This window comes from Myotis lucifugus, unplaced genomic scaffold (assembly GCF_000147115.1).
Source record: "Myotis lucifugus unplaced genomic scaffold, Myoluc2.0 scaffold_463, whole genome shotgun sequence".
NCBI classification, from domain to species: domain Eukaryota; kingdom Metazoa; phylum Chordata; class Mammalia; order Chiroptera; family Vespertilionidae; genus Myotis; species Myotis lucifugus.
In genome coordinates, this window is record NW_005871511.1 from 85,998 (window position 1) to 107,272 (window position 21,275).

The window sequence follows — 21,275 nt, forward strand, 5'->3', positions numbered from 1 at the left end:
AGGCTTTCACTGTCACTGTATGTGAGGGGGAGGGGCGGCACCATGGAGCTCTGCTGGGATCTGTCCCGCCCCTGGCACCGAACTCCACTGTGGTGCATTAGCCAAAAACAAGAAATAACCCAAAACTGTGAAATGTTATAAACGACAGGACACCACTGTCAACACCCACGGAAAGAGCTCCGCATGCTCCCAACACGCGTGCGACAGGATTAGTGAGAGCGCCCCGCCTCCCAGCAACACGCAGAAAGAAACCGACTTTGTTCTCTATTTACAGAGAAACCCCAAATGCTTCACACGTCTATTTTTAAAACGTAAAACAGAAAGCCCTGCCCCATAAACACGTCCCTCTGCCTCTGGCACTCAGGTCTGCATCTTCTCACTGGGGGACCTGCCAACCTCCTTTGCTCTGGGAGCCCCTGTCCCCCAGGACCCCTGTCCTAACCACCCCACGCGCGCGCCCAGCTCAAGTCCCTCTGGTCCGGACATCACGGTGAGGCAGCCCGCCCCGAGCCTGCTGCCTGGGCGGCATCCTCCTCCTTCACTCCCAGGCTCATCTCCCCCTTCCTCTGAGCAGGGCCACAGCCTCTTTGATTGATGTCTGTCACTTCTATGCGATGCTGGGCACGCCGGGCGGCCCTCTATTCACCTGTCACAATTTTAAATCAGGTTCCCGGGGATGTTCTGAAACTGGATTATGGTGAAGGTTGCATAACTCTGTGCATTTATGGAAAAGGTCACTAAATCGTACATTTAAAGTGGGTAAATTTTATGGTATGCAAATTACACCTTCATAAAGCTGGGTTTTGTTTTTTTTCAAATCAGGGTCCACATCTCTGCAGATGTTTCCGTTCAACGCCCGACCGCAGGAGCGGACCTGTGTTCTCTAACATGAACAATTCCTACAGCCGCGTGGGTCACGAAGGGGCTGGGACCGAGACCACCGAGGGAGGGCTGGAGCCAGGGCTGGTGTGGAGGTGCCTGGTGGATCAGGGGTCCCCAGAGGGCACAGGAAGTGGGGACACCGGCAGGGATGGGGAAGAGGAGGCATCGACAGGAAGGGAGCCAGCTCTGCAGTGTGATGAGGCGGCAGGGCGGCTGGTGGGGGAGGAGGACATGTTTATTGAGTATTAGGTCGAACCAGACCCACTGCTGCTTTTGTAGGCAGTCGCCTAGAGTTCAACCGAACACGGGCCTGTCTGCGTGGGACTCAGACGGGGAGCTCAGGCTCTGGGGAGGAACGGAGCAGATTTCAGTCAGCATCTCTGCTTGTAGACCGAGGGACCGGGCCTGTCACTTCCACCCTGTGAGCCTGTTTTCTCACCTGTAATGGGGGTGGCACATCACGTCCCACAGGCACCTTCCCACTCCCACTTTGTGGTACATGTGCCATGTCCACCACGTGGTGGGCTCACCAAGGGCTCGAGAATGGGTGTCGCCCTGCCCGACGCTCCTCGGCCTTCCTCCCGTCACCTTACGCAGCGACCTCCAGATCAGACGGCAGAGCAGAGGTGAGCCTGAAGCACCCACCTCTCTCCTCTCCCCTTAATACCAGCTCCCACCAAATCAGGGGGCAGCAGTTCTGCTCAGCAAAGCAGACCCCGACTTCATGAAGTTACTACAGAAACCGCAAGAGGCCCCGCCGTCCCGGGCCCCAGGGCTGCGGCTGGGATGGGCTGCATCTGGGGGACCAGGAAATAAAGCCGGGAAGCAAATGGCCCAACGCGGGGGGGCGGAGGGGGGGCGGCGGGAAGGGTGTGCACGGCCGGGAGCACAGCCAACGTGCAAGGGTGTGAGGCTCCTGGGCCAGCCGAGCAGAGGGACTACCGGAGGTCAACAAAACCTCTTCCTTTTCCGCGCATGCAAGACAAAGACAGACACACCAGCCAGCGGGCTCAGGAGGAACCACCCCCTCCGCCCCCCCCAGCAACAGGAGCAATGCTCAGCCGCACCTGGGCCCGGTGCCCCCGAAGCGGCTGCTGCTGGTCTCAAGGCTGTGACACTAACCCAGAGCGGCTCCTCGCTGAGCAACGTCCTTGGCCGGCCACTCGGCTCGGCGCACTCCCCCTTCCCTCTCAAGGCAACTCTAGCTGCGGTCTCATTGTCAGGAGCAGGACGGCCAGCCCCAGTGACAGCACGAGGAGGAGCCGGCCACAGAGGGCAGCCGCTCCTTCTGTAGCAGCCCCTCCCGCGGCGGACCTTCCTGCATGCCCTGGCCCACCCCAGGAGGCCCCAGAACCCCAGCAAGGTCTCCCCTGGACACGGGAAGTCCCTCACCGCGGGATGTCTGTCCCTGGGGCCTGGGAGCTGGTGGCCAGGAGCCATGGTGCGGGAGCCACCTGACCAGTGGGAATGACACTCCGACGCTCTGGAAGATGGCCAGGAGCACATTTCATTCGGTCTCTCAAGGTCCAGCCAGTGTCCAGGCTGTGACTCGGAGCCCTTGCCCTCTCGGGCCTCAGGTGCAGTGGCGAGACCTACCTCGGACTGAAAGAGCATCACGGGATCCCCGAGGGAGAGATGAGAGTTCCCTCAACAGATTCTTACTTTCTTCCCAGAAGGTACCCGCCCCACTACAGCGTCATGGATTGTGGAAAAGAGATTACCGCCCCCCCCACACACAGAGAGGCCACCATACAACTCCGGCCCCTGAGCCCACCGAAGCAATGGCCTTGCCTGCCTCTGCGCTCGTACGGGAGGGGTCGCACGGATTCGTTCTTAAGGAAGAAACGTGCTCTTGGCTTCATGCCTCAGGGTAATAAGCCCACCCTTTAAAATCTCACCGAACTGGTCACGTGTTTTCAGTGTGCTGGCTCCCAGCCGGCAGCCGGAGCTCTGTGTCCAACAGCTGCCCAGAGCCACTGGCACGGGCCAAGCACCCGGGGGGCGGCTTCCACTCACCAGACAGCGGGTCTTTGCCAATCATCAGAACATTGGGCAAGTTCATTACGATCAGCTGCTGCAGAACCTCCTACAGAAACAAAGAGGAAAGACCCCATTAACAACAGGAAACAAAAATAAAGGATGATGAACAGAATGAGAGCTTATCAAGTCACTGGATGCGTGCGGAGCCACTACAAGGTCACGACGACGAACATGCTACTATGTAACAGGAAGGAACAGTTAGGACATAAACGAGTGTGAGAAGTCAAAGCTAGCTGTACTTCTGCCCCGATCGTAACTACCTGCACATTATGTCTGCACATGTACAGGGACCTGGGGGAGAAGGTACGTTACATGCCGGGACAGCAGGACCAGGTGTGAGAGTCTTTTTAAAAGACGGCTTTATTTTTATGGCATGGTTTGCTTGTGCAATTAGAAGTACAGAATGAAAATTAAGGAGATGCTGCGGGGTCTCTGTCACGGACGATTCGGGATGCTGCGTTCGCCAGGTCTCCAGTCCCCGGTACACGCTGTAAATGCTAAACGCGGAGTCTCCTCCTGCTTACAGCGGTGGCTTCCCCCGGGGGAGGGATAAATCACAGCTAATCTGCGCCCGTCAGGGAGGTGGCGCGGGAAACGAGCTGCCTTCTGGCCCTCACACCAAGGGTCTTTGAAAGCCGGCCCAGCACCAGCCATCAGTCATGCCCCGTGTCGGGGGCCTTTGATGAGCCCTCCTAGGAGTGTGCCGCGTGCACCCTGGCCACCACGGCCTCCCCAGAGGCCTCTAGGGCAGGTCGCCTTCCCCCTCCAGATGGGCCTTGTTGTTTATAAATCAGGAGACAGAAGCCTAATTTTACAGAAAACAAGTAAGGGAGTAGGTTTCATAAGTGGTCTTGGCCTTACAAAAGTGGTCGCGGGGGGGGGGCGGAGGTAGTGGAGGCCGGGGGGAGGTCAATGGTGGGAAAGGAGACATATGTATTACTAGTTGTAATACTTTAAACAACAAAATAAATAAATAAATAAATAAATTTTTTAAAAAAGTGGTCACTATAGAAATTCTTCACCAACAAAAGCTCTTCTTACGCCTTTTTAAAATGTTGCCAACTTTTTTCAGGACTCACTCGATTGCTAACGTGCTGAAGCTCTGCATTCAGTACCTTGCCAGCTAGCGCTGATACAGAAAGGGGGGGCGATTACACAATCGGCCCAGCAGAACACCCCAGAACTCTCGCTCTGAATCATCGGGTTAGGATGGTGGCCTGGGCACGCAGGCCGGGAGATGCCAGCGCCGTCAAACAGTACGTGCACTGACTTTATCCTCCCTTCTTATCTTTCCGTGGCTCCTGTTCACACCAGAAATTGGGGGGAAGGGATGCTAAAACATGAGGTATACCCCACTTCCAGCACACTGGGCCCCTCTCACTTGGTGTTGGAGAAAGCTTTTCTTTGCTACCTGGGGTCACATGTCACATCAGAGATGCCTACTGTTTTCTTAAACATGTCAGTGGGTAAATGCCTGTGCTGGACAGAGGTCTGAGTTGTGTAACAGCCTCAGCCCTCCTTCCGGCCTTGGGAAAATTCAACATGAAAAAATTGTCTCTCAAGTGAATGGCTCACCAAAGGATTCCACAGTGCACCCTGGGGCAAAACACGCGCCACGAGCAAAACCGGCAAAATCCACTTTCCAGCTGCTCAGCCAGCACGAGGGAGGACTCCCACCAGGTGAGCCCTGAGTCCAAGAGGCTCTGCCCGCTTCACACACAGCTCGACGCTCAGCCCAACTTCTAGAAGACCCGCTCGTACCACTGCCCTGCCATCCTCAGTCCCTTCTGGTCTCGGCTGGTTTCCCTCTGCCGCTGTCCACGCGTGTGGCGCAGCAGCCCCACCCATGCTCAGGGCACTCGAAGGGCACAGGTGTCTAATGGAGGCACAGCGTGGGTGCACACCTGGAAGGTCGCTGCAATCCTGCACAGCGGTATTCCTGTGCTCACGATCAAGCCAAAGCCGCCGGAAACACTGCTAGAAAGCCCATGTGTGTTCAACTTTGTCTAATCAGTACTTGCTAATTTTGCCCAAGAAATATGTGTCACTTGTGCAGTTAAGAAGTAATGTTTACAATACACAGAATAAAACTGAAAGTAAATTGTAGAAAAAAGTTATGTTTTATGAACAAACTATATTTTGTGTGTTTTTAAAATGTGTTCCTTTCAAAACAGCATGGGTCTCCTAAGATCTAATCCTGTGGCCCAAACCACTCCAGGACCCCCTCCAGGACCCCCTCGCACATTCCCAGCAAAAGCAGGCTCAGGGGTGTGAGTGACCAGGACAGTAGAAATATGATGCGAGACAGTAATTTCAAATGACCCAGTAGCTCCCCTCAAAAAGTAAAAAGAAATGGGTGAAAATACTAATATACTGTAATGACGCCAACACACCCCAAGCATTACCACTTCACCACACAATCGACAGGAAGTCGTGAACACTCCACATTCTCACTTCACACCGCGTCTCTGAAATCCAGTGTGTCGTTTACACTCACAGCACATCTCAACTCGGACACTACATTTTCCTTGGAAACCCTTGATCCGGGAAGTAGCTTCGCATACCCAAGTTCTCCCAAGCACACTGAAAAGCGTCCCAGTAACTGAATCGAGCACCACTTTTTAAATTTAAATGAAAAACGCCTCAGTCACACTAGCCCCATCGGGAGATCCCGACAGCCACATGTGGCTGGTGGTGTCACGCACCCCAACACCCGTGCCGAGGGACCTGGTGGCCATCAGTCCCTAGCTAACGGGTCCCCTCGGGGTGGCAGGGCTCCAGGGCAGCCGGCCAGGCCCTCCATCCAGCGGGGACGTGAGGAGGTTGCTGACGAGTGGGCCCTCCCGCCTGGCACTGGGAACAGAAAGCCACTGTGGAGGCAGCAGCTGACTCTGGCTGCTCGGCGGGCACCTGGCCACACCCCCGCTGGCATGCGGTGGGGCTGAGCGAGGCCAGGGAGTGCAAGCCCAGGGGTGTGCTTGAACACTCCCCCCCAAAACTGGGCCCCTCCTAGTGCCCCCCAGGCCTTCACAAAGGCAGTCACATCCCCAGGCAGGGACGGGGGTGCACACAAGCCTCCATGCAGCCTGTCTCGTCACCCGGTCCTTGTGGCCTGACTCAGGCAGGAGAGAGGAGGCAGGCTTGAAGTTTGGCTCCTGGAGACGCCCCTCCCCACAGAGCGTGGGGGGGTTACCATCTGTGAGCCAGGGTGGGCTTGCACCACGTTTGCTCGTGGATCCTAATCCAAGATGCTGGGAGACCCCAGGTTCTCCTGTTCATGAATGAAACCGGACGAACGGCATTTATCCCGCCGGTACCTGCTTCACACGAATCAAAGGAAAAGTCACAGAAATGGACCAGAGGAGGGTGGGTGCGTTTGGATTCTCAGCAGCAGGGGGCTGGAAAGTGTCTGTACCGTACACCACCCAGGCTGCAAACCTAAGTCTAGGACCTTATCCATCCCAGTGTCTCCCCTGGGGCTGTCAAGATCCAAACAAGGCCCCACACGTGTCCGGGAGGGAGGGCACAGGCCGGGACACTCCCCAGGAAGCGTCTGTCACCCCAGCTGGCGGGTCCCAGGGCTGCATCTGTGCTGGCAGAGGTGTCAACAAGCCCAGCCAGCCGGCCACAGTCAGATTCCCAGCTCCCTGATCGGGAACCTTGGAGGCAACCGAGGGTGAATGGGGCGTGCGGGGGCCAGTCTGCAGGCCTGGGGTACTGGCTCTCAGGAGTCACCGGGGAGAGAAGGTCGAAGAACAGAACCAGGAAGGCGAGTGGACCCCCTTCCCACTGGAATGGTCTCGTCGTGACGGGTACAGATGTACTCGGCGGGGAGAGTGCAGCACACGGCGGGGCGCCCCCTTCCAGGCTTTGTAGGTGGTGGAGCCCTGCTAGTGACAGGAGGACAATGCAGGAGGGAGGCAGGAGCAGACTCCAGAGGCACCTGGTTACAAGCAAAACGCACACCTGACAACAACCCAGTGGTCGTGGATGAGGGGGCCTCTCTGCCACCCACGGCAAACGAGATCGGCACCCAGGTCCACGGCTTCGCTGTGCCCACGGTGCCACACGCGTGCTTCCCTCGGCCCTGCATTCGGGGCTACGGCAGGAGGCTGGGAGGAAGGGTTCCCAGAGCACCAGCCACTTGAGACAGAGGCTCGGGGATCCCAGTGCCACCTGCCACCTAAGGCGATGCAGGGGCCTGGCTGAAAGGCTTCAGAGTCCTGCCAGGGCTCATGCTGACCTCTGCGCCTGCTCACAAGAAAAGCCATTTTCTCCGCTGGTGGAAGAAGTGCCAGGTCCTGTTAAAGCTGCAGGGTGTAAACACTTTTGTGTGTGTGCCCGGCAAAGGTTATCTTGTTTCCATTCCGAACACTGGGATTGTTGGGTTAAGAACAATGATTTCATAAAGAAACGGGAAGAAACTTTTTCTCCCCCCTAAATGAAATGGAATGTTATCTCTTGACATTTTGCTGGGAAGGAAAAATAAATGCTGCTAAAGGCCAGAGTTTAGGTCCAGGGAATGACCCTCCGTGGGGGTGTGCATAGGAGCTGCTAGTGCCGAGTGAATGAGAGGGAACGCCCAGAAAACTTCAGACAGACACCCGGCAGAGGCCTCCAGGTGCAAGGTGATGCTCACGGTTGCCAAGGAGATCAAGATGGTCCAGACAACACAACGGGCCTTCCACACAGCCACACAAACACAAGGGGCCTAGCCACGCTCTCAGAGTCGCTACTGAACATCAGAAACACGAGGGCAGCAGATTGGAGTGTGCCCCCCGCACTCACACGGCATCTGTGAGCGGAGAGCTCTCAGCCTCGCCAGGAAGGCAGGCAGGCACACAATCCTAGCACAGGTGACACCTAGAACAGGTGTCAGCGCGGCACAGCAAGGAGCAGGACCAAACGCTGCCCAGGGAGTCCAAGGCTTCCAGAGAGGCGGCAGCCGAGGAGCCCAGCAGGTGAAGGAGAGAGCTGGGACGTGTATGGACCACCTCCTCCATGCAGCCACTCTTGAAGCCCTTCATCTCATATGATTTCCTTTCCTCTCAACACCTAATGCCTCTCTGCCCACTTCGTGGCACTCTTACATTTTGCCTTGTCAATTTCCCACTCAGAGGCAGCAAAACGCTGCTAATAGTGACAGCTGATGAAATTAGACTGATCAGAAAATATTCCTCAAAACTTGTATTAAGTTTTTGAAAAGTAAGTGTCTTGTTTTTAGAAGAGATGTCTTCTCTCACACACACACTATCGAGGGAACCAAGTCATGAAAGCCAGCGGCTCTGCCCCCCGACCGTGACGGCGGGCACCGTCGGCCACCAGGCAGAAGCCCGAAATGCCACAGCCCGTAGACGTGAACGCAAGTTAAAAACACCCCAGAGAGAATCTGTGACGCTGGTCTGGATACACCATGCTTCCAACGGTAAGGTCCCCAATGGGACAGTTTTCTGAGCCCAGGATTCAAAGCGAGGTTAATGTTCCACTCCTGGCCTGCAGCAGTGACTGACAGGAACGTCTCCCCGCCCCAGCCCCGTTCCCGTGCCCTGCGGGAGGCCCTGCGTGAAGAGGAGACCTCTCACCTCACAGCGATGACACCGCGCACACTGTCCCTCCCAGCTGAGGGGAGAAGCCCCTGGGCTGCTGAAAGGCTGACATCCACAGGGCACAGCACCCACAGAGAGACCAGGAGGTCAGGGCCCCTGCGAGCACCCTGGGGCGTGCGCCCATGCCATCCCCTCGCACCCCTCCAGGTGACACACCCCACACCTCCCACCGGATCTGGCCGAGCAGCCTGGCCTTGGCCAAGGCAAACACACCCAACCACAGAGACGGTCCCATCTCTATGCTCAGCCCGACACGCGTGAGGAGGTCAGGAGGAGAACGGCTAGGATGTCCCATCTGAGGGAACCGCAGCACAATGCTGGTGGTGGGGTTTCATGGCAGGACCCAGCGCAAGGCCGGGGCGGACACTCTAGGCTGGTGAGCTGTCCCCCGGACCACACCGACCTCTGATGGCCAAACCACGGCACTTCCTACGGCCAACCTGCCTCCTACGGCCAATCTGCCTCACACGCCCAGTGACCGTGGCAGTTAAGCCTGCTGCCCCCGCCCCGCCAATCATGCCTCCCACCGTGCCACCCCATCTGAGACTTGACCCCCAGACCAAGCGCCACAGCAAATTCAGCGAAGAGCACAATTTTCTAATTTAGCTGCCGAGAGGGGATGTGAGCCTGATGATTTATCCTGGGCCGTCTGTTCGGAGCCCGGCCCACGGGGCCATGCGCTTTAAATCCATCAGGACAAGGGCTGTGGCTGACCGCATTCCCGCCTGCACCGGGGCGGGGCCCTGGCGAAATGAGTGGGTAATGAAGTGCTTTCGTGTTAAGAGGCTGTCTCGGAGCGCTGCTGATAGACCGGAGCCATCTGGGGTCCCCAGGGCCTGAGACCTGCTGGAGCCTCGCAAGCCCAGGAGCACGGGCTCCCCTAACTAGGCCACACAGCATCCCGGGACCCAGCCTTCTAAGGCCACCAGCTCAGGCCGAGCAGTTCCCCATCATCAGAAAACCCCCTCCGGGAACCACTGCCCTAACTGCAGGTCCTCAGGGCTGCGTTCAGAACCAAACCCAACCCATTCTTTGTTTGCAGAAAGGAAAACAAGTATTTCCTTTGAGCTGACAGAGGAGGAGGAGGAGATTTGTGGGAAGGAACACCTGGAAACTCTAACGCCACCACCACGGGAGGGCAAAGCTGCTTGCTGTGTGACCACGGGCACCGCTGTCCCACTCTGAGCCACACCCTCATCCGTAAAGGGACTAAGACTGTCTCTAAGGATGGGCCCTTTAAGAAGAGGGAGGCTGAAACAGGGACCTGGGGCTGACACACAGGAGCACAGCAGAACTTTACGGAGTTACTGACACAGAGCAGTTAACTCTGAAAACAGGCAGTGCCCACGCGTCCGGGAAGAACCCAGGGGAAACCCAACAGGACGGGACTGGGGGACACCTCAAGTGTCCCCATGAGCGCCTGCCACCCTCCCCCTAGGGCTGGTGTGATGCCTGGGGTTGCTCTGTGGGTGCGGCCGACTTATCTGATGTTAGGAGGGCTTGTTCTGAGCCCCTGCACCACGGGAGGTGGTGGGGAGCCCCGGAAGCAGGGGCGGGGCGCTGCTTTCATCTCCTCCGAGAAGAGCTTCTGCCCATACATGGTGCTTCAGGAGCCACCTCACACGGCAAATCTGAGCCTGGCCACCTGCAGCCAACACTGGCCATTAGGAATGAACTTCGGCAGAGGCCCTCACAGCCACAGGTGCAGGGGGGAGGGCACACGGGGCCAAGATGGACCTACAGGTGGACGCACACCCTTGCATACAGATACAGCCAAGAGCAGGGCGTGTAACAATCGGCATTTAAGACCAGAAGAGCCTTATAGATTCTCTGTAGAGCAGGGAGACTGAGGCCCAGGGGAGGAAATCATGAAGGCACAGCATCACATCTAGATCAGGTCTAAACACCCAGATCTCCTGGGACTCACTTCCATTCACCAGCGTCCACTGAGGGCCTCCTACGGCCAGGGCCACCCTCCGGTGGGGGCTTTAGGGGAGGGGAGGAAGGACTGCGAGGATCAGCCAGGATGGGAGAGCGTGACCTGTCCTCACACTTCAGTGCGGGGGGGGGGGGGGGGGGCAGGGGAAGGGTGTGTGGCAGCTCTGGGGCACCCTGTCCCCGCCTGCCCTGTGGCTGGGGCTGATGTGAGGAACCCTGTTTTATGGTGGTGAGGAATCTAACACTTTGAACCAGCAGCTGTAAAGCCCTTTTCTTTGAGCTTCTTGGAAAAGTCAGCAGTGTTGTTGATGGGCAGGCAAGGGAAGGTGCAGGGCTGAACAGCCGGCACCACCGCAGCCAGAGGTGCAGGGTGGGGAGGGCACATGGGGCCAAGATGGACCTACAGGTGGACCTACAGTGCAGGGCCCACCAACACCAGCAGGTCCACGGGACCCAAACTGCTCCCCTGCACCCTCGTCAGGTGTGTGGCCAACTCCCCGGGTACCTTCTGCCCTGGGCATGGCCCCAGAGCTCAATGGGACAGGCGTGGCCTTTTTGTGTCATCAGGCAGCTGAGCTGGGGGTAACATGGCATAGAAAGAGCCACTGTGGCCCCCTCTGCTCACCCCACCACTCATCCCAGGCCTACAGGCACCCCCTGGCACGCATACCCGCTGCCTCACAGTGCTGTAACCAGCTCCCTCTCCCAGGGTACATGTCGGAGTGGCAGAGTGTGCCAGGGAGCCTCCGGCTTTGGTGGCAGCCTGCTGGGACCTGTGAGGGCAGGGAAAGGCAGGCAGGGAAGCCAGCCTCCACCCCATCACCCATAGTGTGAACCTCACAGGACGAAATGCACCAAGGCTCCTGAGTCAGCCAGGTCTCCAAATCCATCTCCCCAGGCAGGAGGCTGGGGGCAGGGAGAACAGCGGGCAGCCTTTCATTCTCCTACTTACACCACTGTCTCTCCTGGGCACCAGCTGGGTGGCAGGTGGTGTGCTGGTTGGAGGTGGGGGTGTAAGCAGACAAGACCTCTGTCCTCAAATCCAGGAAATGCAGACAGACAAACTGAACAAAACTGACAGGAAGCAGCGAGGGTGCCCAGGATGTGTGCATGGGGCTGGGCCTTGTCCTCAAGGAACCCAAAGCCTGGGAATAGACAGACCCGCTGGCAAGTCCGGGGCCCTAACAAAGGGGATGTGAGACATCTGAGCCAGGGGATAATGGGAGCACATGGGAGGGACTAATCCAGGAAGGCTTCCAGGAGGTGGTGCTGCGCTGAAATGGGAACAGAGAGGAGCAGGTGCCCTCCTGGAGTGTGTGTATGTACAGGGTCGTGACGGTGGCAGGGAGAGGTGGCAACAGAGGCAAAGGAAAAAGCAGAAGACACTCCCCCAGCTCATGACCCCACACAGTGCAGGACTCCTCCTGCCCCCTGCAGTCCAGGGGGAAGGACCAGAAACCCTGCTCAGGTGGCAGCAGGGCTCTGGGGTGCCCTGTGCAGGTCCACCCCAGCCTTTGCTGCTGGGCCTCAGCCTCGAACCGTGTGCTCCGTCTGCAGGGCCGGGTGGGCTGGCATCACACCCAGCCTAGAGACCACGCAGAGCGCCTGGCACGTGGCCCTGGCGGGGCTGTTCCAGACGACGCTCGGAGAGCACACGCACGCCTGCCTCCTGCTTCAGGGTCCCAGCTCAGAACAGCTCAGCGGTGCCCAAACGCAGGAGGCCTATGGTGTCAAAAAAGTGAAACCCATCAAGGAAGGCGTGAGGGTGCGCCCTGGGGGGTTCCTCAGGACACAGAAATCCTCCTACCCTGGCTCACCCCAAACCCTTTCCTCCTCGCTCGCTCGCTCAGGGCTTAGGACGAGGCAGGAGGGAGCGCTGGACAGGAGCGCCTGACGCCCCCTTCCTCACCCTCACTTCCTGTCTTTTCCCTCTGGTCTCAAGAGGAAAGGCCTGGACTGGGCAGGGCTGGCAGGTGCGGTGCTGGGAACTTAACGGTCAGTTCTGGCTCCGGGGAAGGTGTGCCTGGTTGATGAGTGAGATGCCAACCTCGGGCAGAGCCACACAATCCGCACTCAGGAAATAAAAGCTGAAGAGCAGTCAGCCAAGTCCCACGTGAGCACCGAGGGAACTGGGAATGCTCCACGGTGGGCAAGTGCGTGAGGTAAGACTGCCACCGCCTCTCTGGCCTCCCCACCCGCCGCGGAAGCTGCAGATTGAAATCCTGTGACCTGGTCCCTTCTCATCTTGGGGGTTTGCAGCAAACGACCAGGCTTCCTCTAGAGAGCAAAGAAACTTGGGAGGGCTCTTCTATCACCAGAGTTTATTCTATAGCAGGAAACCAGGGGAGGGCAGCTCAGGACACAGTTGAAAAACTGGGGAGGAGGGAGATTAAGAAACGACAAGTTTATAATGACTAACATCACAGCAGGAAGTGAAATCTCAACAGATGGTATCCCATCAAGGCAGCTGCCCACATTGGGGGGTGGGGAGGGGCTTGTGGGTGGCCTGACCTCCCCCTCACACCTAACGCTGTGTTCTCCACCCTTCAACTCCCCTCCAACACCTTAACTACCCAAGACCCTTGGTTGGAAATGATCACTTCTTCGTCTGCCCTCCCAAACCCTGGCACTCTGTACCCCACATTCGAGGTGACTGGGAACCTCAGACTCTCGGGCACAGGTGCTGTGGCGTGCTCACCCCTGAACCCTCCCTGCCCCCAGGCCTCTGCAGGTGCTGCTCACAGCAGTTGCTCACCAACTGCAGGCTACACTGAGCCGACTGACCGCAGGGAGGAAGGGTCTGGTGCGAACAGGCGCCTGAGGACCTCGACAGACCACTGAGCACACCTTCCCCCTTCCAGAGGACAAAGAACACTTTCTTTTGAATGATCGTTAATCGCAGTGTTTAATAAGCCAGAGGCTGGGCTAGATACTGTGTGTATCACCCCACTTCATCCTAACTGGCGCGGTACTCCTGGTGCACCCGCAGTTAGCCAGTGTAAATCCACCGGATCAAGAAACATTTCTGACCACTGGGGACACTGTGATACATGCGGGGATATGCAGAAGCATATAAGTATGTCACATGCATGTGCCAGGAAGGACTGAATACTAAGAAGAAAAATAAAGCAGGGTAGGACGATCAAGAGTGACGGAAAAGGAAGCTAATACAGACAGGTGATCAAAGAGGGCCTGCCGATTCAATAAATGACAGTTGAATAAACTGTGGAAGAAAGGTGTGAGCCAGGAGAGAGGTGGAACAAGAGAATTCCAGGCAGAGGGAATACGGCGAATGGGAAGGTGTTGCAGCTGGAACAGGCTGTGCGGTCCTCCGGAGCACGAGACTGGCGGCCCGGCCTGATCTTTGAGGCCATTTCCAACAGTCCCCGGTGTGTCCACACCTCCCGTGGTCAGATGCCCCGCTCTGAAGCCCTGGGAGGCAGAAGGAGCTCTCACTGTGACACCAGAGGTTATGGTGGGTTCAAGCCTGTGTGCCAGGCATAGGTGGCTGGTGCTGGCTACATGGAGCGCCGTTCTGAGGAGGATTCGGAAGCGAGATCTGGGCTCAGAGGCAGAGCACCACGATCGATTAGTGAGGTCTGCCTGAGCGGGCGTGAAGACACAGAGACCCTCCCTTGTGAGAATTACACTTCCAGAAATGAGTGTTGGGGCACACAGCACTCAACAGCTGACAATCAGGCTGCTGAGCTCTGGTGTGCCTCCAGGCACGGCCCCGAGCTCCCTGAATTAGTGGAGTTCAGTGGGGTTCAGGGACTTGCCCGGGTCACTTGTGGGTGAGTGGAGCACAGGACCCACTGCCAGCTCCTTGGAGTCCAGATGCCACTTTAAGATCCTGCTGCCCTTGTGAGCCCACAGGACTCGTGGTGCAATCATTAGGTACTCACCGTGCTAGGACCACGGGGGTCAGAGGTGGTGATGCGATATATCCCGAGAATGACAGTAATCTGAGAGTAACGAAGACCTAAAAATAGTGACTCACACAAGGTTCAAGACCTGAGAAGACAGGCAGACCGTGAGAGCCCCACCTCAGGGTGTCAGGGACCCGGGCAGAGAGGAGGAGGAAGGGGAGGAAGGCACGCTGCCACCTCCTTTTCAGAAGGCTTCCCAGAAGCAGCCATCAACACAGCCCTGACGTCCCCCTCGACCCACCTGGGTGGAGTCTAGCTGGAGGGGAGGCCGGGTTCTATTAAGGAAGAAGGAGGTGAACAGGACCTGGGGAGTAATCGGCCACATAAGAGGGATAAAACACGCCCTCTGGCCTCGGGGAAATCACCATCTCATTAGAAAGACACACACATGTGGAGATGATTAGTGGGCGAGGCCTCTGTAACAAGGCACCGATTGTGTGACAGATAGGAAGCAAGTGGTTAAGGAAGCGCAAAGCCCCAGGTGGCCACGGCCACTCCAGCCAGCGGGCACTGCGGAGGGAGACCTGAGCGGGATGGGCAGGCGGTGGGCAGAGAGAGAAGCAGGGGGGAGGGCAGCTACGGAAAAGTATACCACCCCCCACCCCAGTGAACCCTGGGCCACCGCAGCTAAAACTGACTGGGGTGGGGAGGAGTGCTGGGTTCTCAGTGCACAGAACTAGGTTAATTATTAATCATAATCCTTGGCTCCTGACACTCATTTGGGGTCACACACGGCTCATTTTCAATTAGTTACTTCTCACACTGTAATAACCACCGGCAAACCCAGCACCCAAAGCAAAGGCTCGGACTTTGACAATAACCTCTGTCTAACTAGATGGGGCCCCAACCCCACCCCTGCCTCCTCCCATCCAAGACACCATCCACCTGAATCACAAAGGCCCAGTGTACGACATTCAAGCACGGGGGTGGGGGGGGGGGGTGTCCCCTCAGCCCAGCCTGCGCTGTTTAGCAGTCCGGGAGCCCTCGAGGGATGTCTAACTGACAGCAGTTGGACATCCTTAGTGCTGCCTTGGAGGCGGGCCGCTGGCTCGCCAGCCATCAGCCGGGCTTGTGGCTAAGTGGCGCTCCCCCTGTGGGAGTGCACTGACCACCAGGGGGCAGCTCCTGTGTTGAATGCCTGCCCCCTGGTGGTCAGTGTGCGTCATAGTGACCGGTCATTCCGCCATTCGGTCGATTTGCATATTACCCTTTTAGTATATAGGATGTTACACCAATAAGTTCACTAAAAATGTTTTTTTAAAAAAGCACACTCCCTCACTCTCTGTTACAGTTTTACTGGATAGCTAAATATTTCTTAAAAGTACATTTATTTTAGTTGCTCTTAACTTTGTAAGGAAAGGAACAGTGCTGTGTATAATCTTTGGGAGCCCCCGCTCTTTCTGCCTCATATTTATGCTATTGCTAAACCCATCCACATCGCTGCACGTTGCTGTCGCTAACGTGTTTGGACAGCTGTATAATATTCCATTGTGTGGCCACGACTCGGCGTATTCATCCAGTCCCCGTTGATGGGCATCTGGGCTGTTTCCAGGCTTGGCGGCTGTGACCAGAAATGCCGTGAACATTCTTGCACAAAGTCTCCCGGGTCCGTGCAGGAGTGTCTCTCGGGTGTACGCCTAGGCCTGAAACTGGCTGGGCCGTAGCTCACGTGGATGGTGAACTTCGGGCGTTAAAGCCAGACTGTTTTCTAGCGACGGCACCAGTCTGCCTTCCCTCTGGATGCTAGAGTTCACCCAGCGCTTGGATCCTTCCCAGCTCCCTTGTGTCAGTGCCCCCTTCACAGGGGGCAGACACCGACCAGCATCACAAACTCCTGTGGGGTCCTGACCTCCAGTCAACCCGACTCTGAAACCCGGTGCCCCTCCACCAAGGCCTCCCATTCAGACCAACTCCTGCCGGAGGGAGAGGCTGAAGGGGCAAGGATGACATTGCAGGCAGAGGGTTACACCAAGGAGGACACCTCCACCGGGTCAAGTGCAAGGTCAAGAGCAGAAACACAGAGACCCAGGCCAGTCTGTACAGGACCCAGCCTTCGTCACCCAGGGCCAGGGAATGGGCCCACGGATGAGCCTTTGCGAGGTCTGACTGGTCTGGTACGGCCGGTGTTTTCTCGTTACTTACTGCCCCCGACTCAGGTGCCACCTCATAGCAAGCCCATGTGAGCGAGACGCTCACGGTGCCACACGAGTGTGAGCTCACCCCCTTCCGCTCCATTCCAGCGCCTGCTCTCCTTCTGGGCTAAAGGGACAGGTGCCAGCGATGGCCTGCACAGCCAGGTCTGGTCCCTGCACCCGCGCTCGGGCCTCCCATTGGAGTGCCTCACTCACTCCCCATTCCCCGTGGGCGTGGGCCTGCTGGAAACCAACAGGAAAAAACCTGAGCTCTCTCTGCCCTTAAGAAGTTTCATTACTGGAGAACGGTCTACCCTGAGAACAGGGTAACGGCAAAGGGGTCTGGGGTTGCAGGTAAGTGCTATGGGATATCAGAACAGGGCGAGACGGCCGGGCACTGGACAGGCCCACTGTGAGACGGCATCTCTGTGCTATTGGGTGGGACCCCAAAGGGGCCCTCCTCCTGGGGCTCACCTCCCTGCTTCCGGTGGGATCTTGAGACCAGCAGAGTCATCCCCCCACATCATTCATGTCCTCATGTTTTTGTCTTCATGTGTAGATGCTCAATAAACGTTTGTCCAATAAACTCAAAACTCCTATTACTACTGAAGCGTTAAGTACTCAAAAACCTGCATGAAATGTTACTGGGAGAATTCTGGGCACCTTGGGGTGGACGAGTACGCCAAAAGCTTTCAGGAACCGTTACATAAAGAAGCCCATCCGTGTTCAACAAGCGGGAGGAAGCAAGGACATAAGAGCCAGTGCTAGCGTGGGAGTTGGACATGCGTCTCTAGGCAGGTAAAGAATCTATGAAAGAGCACCAAAAACGTACACAAGCCGGGAACGTTTCCAGGAGAACCCTATACATTTTTCAAAAAATGTTATAGTGAAAAGTTTCAAATGAAAAAAACAAAAGGAGAGAGAACAGTACAATAAACCCCTTATACCCACCGCTCCAATTCAACAACGAGCAAGATGTGCTTCATCCCTCTTTCCCTTTGTTATAAAACAAAAAGAATTTTAAAGCAAACTCCAACATGATGTCATTTCACCCTCCATCAGAATCCCCTCTAGAGAACACTGGCATTTTCTTACATAACCACAATGACATGCTTTAAGCATTTTTTCCCTATGTGCTCCTTAAAGTGAAGCACACTATGTTTTGGGAGGGAGGTCGGCCTGGCAGTGGGAGAGCAGGGGAGCAGGAGGGAGGGGAGGAGGGTGGAGTGCGGATATAGAATCCTTATTGGTGAACCCTGCAGACAGACACACGGGGGCGGGGGCTTCTGATTTGCAAGCCCCGTGCAGGTTTCCATTTTCTCCTTCTGTGACTCTAACCACTGGCCAAAGAGAATGAGACACTGGGGGCTGAGGACATGTCAAGGTGTAATAACAGGGTTGGTGGAGAAATCAATCAACTCTTGTTAAGTGCCAGACACCCTGTCCAGTGCGAAAAATGAGCTAAAAATTAGGACAGGAAGCAGGGTGTGCCTCGATCCACCCTTTGTTTAACCTGCTGAGAGCAACTGCTCCCACCTCGGAAAATGTCGCGCCTGCATCACACAATGGCCGCACCCTGTGGGGAGCCCGAGTTCCCCACCCCCCACCTGCCCTAAGAAGGGTGCTGTGAGCCACCAGAGCCATCACATATTACCGAGGCCGGCTGTCCTCCCTCCTCGCAGCTCCGCCTACACTGACCACAGTCTGAGGCCGGATTCCTGCTGCAGGACCCAGGGCTCTGGCTTCCGTGCTCCACTGCGCCCCTCTGCCCCTGGCATGCTGCCAAGCCCCAGGCCCTTTCTGCCAGACCCAGGAGAAGCTGCCTGCAGAAGCCCCCTCTTCCCATCATCAGCTCACAGTTGGAAATGGGGTGAAAGGGGCGCCCCAAGCAGTCAGTTTAGCAGGAAGGCTCATCTCCCAGGCAGCTGCCTAAAGCCCAGGCCTGCCGGGCCCCAGTGGGGGGTCGGCCAGGAACTTCGGGGGTGGCTGCGTGGGCTCCAGGCAAGACCGGCTTTCTTTGATCAAGCCCTCCTCCCCAGCCCCACCGCCAAGGAAAGGCTGGCCCTCCCTCATTCTCCTTGCTTGCTCAAGTGTTAAGGAGCCAGGAGAAGGGGGTGGGGAGGAGAAGGGTCATGCTGCTTCCTCCAAGGGCCAGTAACTTATTAAGCCCCACATCCTTATTCGAGGAGGAGACCTGGAGGTATGGAGGTGTCCGTTTACTTTGCAAAACCAGTTCTTGCTGCTTAAGGACAGTGTGGGGCTTGGTAAATGGTGGCGGGAAACCGGACACCCCTGGGAACAGCGCCATTCCATTCTCGGGGACGTGAAGCGCTGGGAAAAGACACCAGCACCCCTGCAGGTCATAAACCATGTTACTGTGGGCGGCGTGCGGGGACAGAGAGCCGAAGTCACCAATGGACGGGATGTACCACCGACATGCGATCGCCCCGAACCACACGAGGCCCATTTTTCTCACAGTGAGACAGAAACAATTCGCCCCGAACCACACGAGGCCCATTTTTCTCACAGTGAGACAGAAACAATTCATCTGTGCGCGTAAACTTCCAGCAACAGGGGATGCTGTAAATCCTGCAGATAAGCAGCTCCCTCTGCTTCTGCTCTGAAGGCCAACTGTGCACCCCAGGGCTCATAAGGCCTCCTGGAGTGCCATACCCGGGACCCAGGGCACTGGTGCAGCCTGGGCAGACATTCTGAGCTTCTGAGGACAGCACACCTGGGACGCCTGTGCACTGGGACATTCAGTAAGATTGAGGTAAGGGACTTGATGCATCAAAACCAAGCAATGCGGGTCATCCATGTGTTTTCAGGGGACAGACCCTCCCTTTGACTACTGTGCTATGAACAATGTACCAGCACAGGGAAGAAAGGGCAGCCCTCCGCTCCCCTCCGACCTGCATCCACCGCTCCCTCCTGCACTCCCGGTGGCTCTGAGGGCCAGCCAGCGAATTAGGCTGGTCAGCATGGCACTAACCAGTCACATGCTGGACTCTGGGCCCTGCATCCTTACTTCCCTGGTCACACAGCCCCAAGCCCTGCCCCTCAAGTCCACAGCATGGGTTTGCTCTTAGGTCACCATCCACCCAACATCACAGGACAATATGGTCTCCAAAGACAAACTGTTTCTTTTTCTTTCAAAGTAACGTCCCCACATGAAGCAATGCGATGCGATCACTTAGATTCCCAAGAGCTCCTTCTACTGATCCACATGGGAGACCAGCACCACAAGCCCTCCCTTCGGACCCAGGGACAGGTCCACGGGAACACAGCACCCTGGGCTGGTTTTGCTTTGAGGCTTAGGTTCCCGAGCCTGCAGGACCCCAACGTACAGAACGCCGGGTGCAAAGTGCAGTCAGTTGACGAGGAAGTTTATCTCTCGAACTCTGGACATTTCTAACAACCCCGGGGGAAAAAGTCTACCAACACATGTCACCCAAGTCAGGTCCCAGAGTCCTTTGCATCTCCCCCCCATACCCAGAATTCTCTAGTCCCACCTAAACCAGGAACCTGAACACCAGAAAGGCCCCGGTAGCTGCACCTCCCACCACCCCCACCCCTGTGGGCCCACAGCCCACACGTCCTCCAGCTCTGACAGTCAGTGGTACCCAGGCACACAGCACGAAGGTGGGCCGCCTCCCGCGGCCTCACTGAGGCACCGCTGGGCAGGAGCCAGCAAGGGGCAGGTGTCTTGCATGCCCAGCCATCTGAGGTGGGGATTCCACCCCACGTGTCACACAGGAAACCTGTGATTGCAGATGGGCTTCCGGTCACCAGGCGTGGTGGCTTTGAAGCCAGAAGCTGTGCCCTTCCTGGGTAGTCCGGGGTGGGGTGTGCCAAACAGGGGTCTGGGTATTCCGAAGTGCTAAAGGCCTGTTTTTCTACTGGACTGGGCACAGGGCTCACTGCCCATGGCACATCTCCACCCACTTCCTTGTCTATCTAGAGAATTACCCACATGCATTTTTGTATCAGAGGCCACAGCACATAAGAAAACACCACACCAAGAGCAGAAAGGCCTGGGTCCCGTTTGAGATCTGACAACCCACCAGCTGTATGTGACCCCGAACAAGCCATTAACATCCCAGGGCCTCGTTTTCTCATCTGTAAAAGGGGATAATAATAACAGAACCATCTACCTAACATGTTTTATACACCTTTTTTTTTAAAATCCTCACTTGATATTTTTCCATTAATTTTTTTCTTTTTAAAAAATACATTTTTATTGATTTCAGAGAGGCAGGGAGCGGGGGGGAGAGAGAGAGAGAAACATCAATGATGAGAAAGAATCATTGATCGGCTGCCTCCTGCAAGCCCCACACTGGGGATCGAGCCCGCAACCTGGGCATGTGCCCTTGACCGGAATCGAACCTGGGACCCTTCAGTCTGCAGGCCGACACTCTAACCACTGAGCCAAACCGGCTAGGGCTCCATTCATTTTTAGAGAGAGTGAAAGGGGAGAGGGAAGGACAGAGAGAAATATCAATGTGAGAGAAGCCTATCAATCGGTTGCCTCCCACACGAAACCCCGACTAGGGCCCGGGCTGGGGAGGAGCCTTGCAACCGAGGTAACGAGGTACCGTGCCCTTGACTGGAATTGAACCCGGGACCCTATGGTCCGCAGGCCGACACTCTATCCACTGAGACAAACCGGTCAGGGCTTATACATCTTTTGATGACTGAGTGTTCTCTCTCCCTCTCCTATGACAAACCTACAGTTAAGCACAGTAAAT

General features: G+C 56.5%; 1 protein-coding gene across 1 annotated transcript in view; it reads right to left on the bottom strand.

Moving 5' to 3' along the window:
• Positions 1-21,275, bottom strand: part of CCDC88C (coiled-coil domain containing 88C) — a 108,944-nt gene that overhangs the window by 62,786 nt on the left and 24,883 nt on the right. Inside the window, 1 exon segment of the mRNA XM_006109700.3 lies at positions 2,899-2,968. Within this exon segment, the coding sequence (XP_006109762.1) occupies positions 2,899-2,968 (70 nt within the window).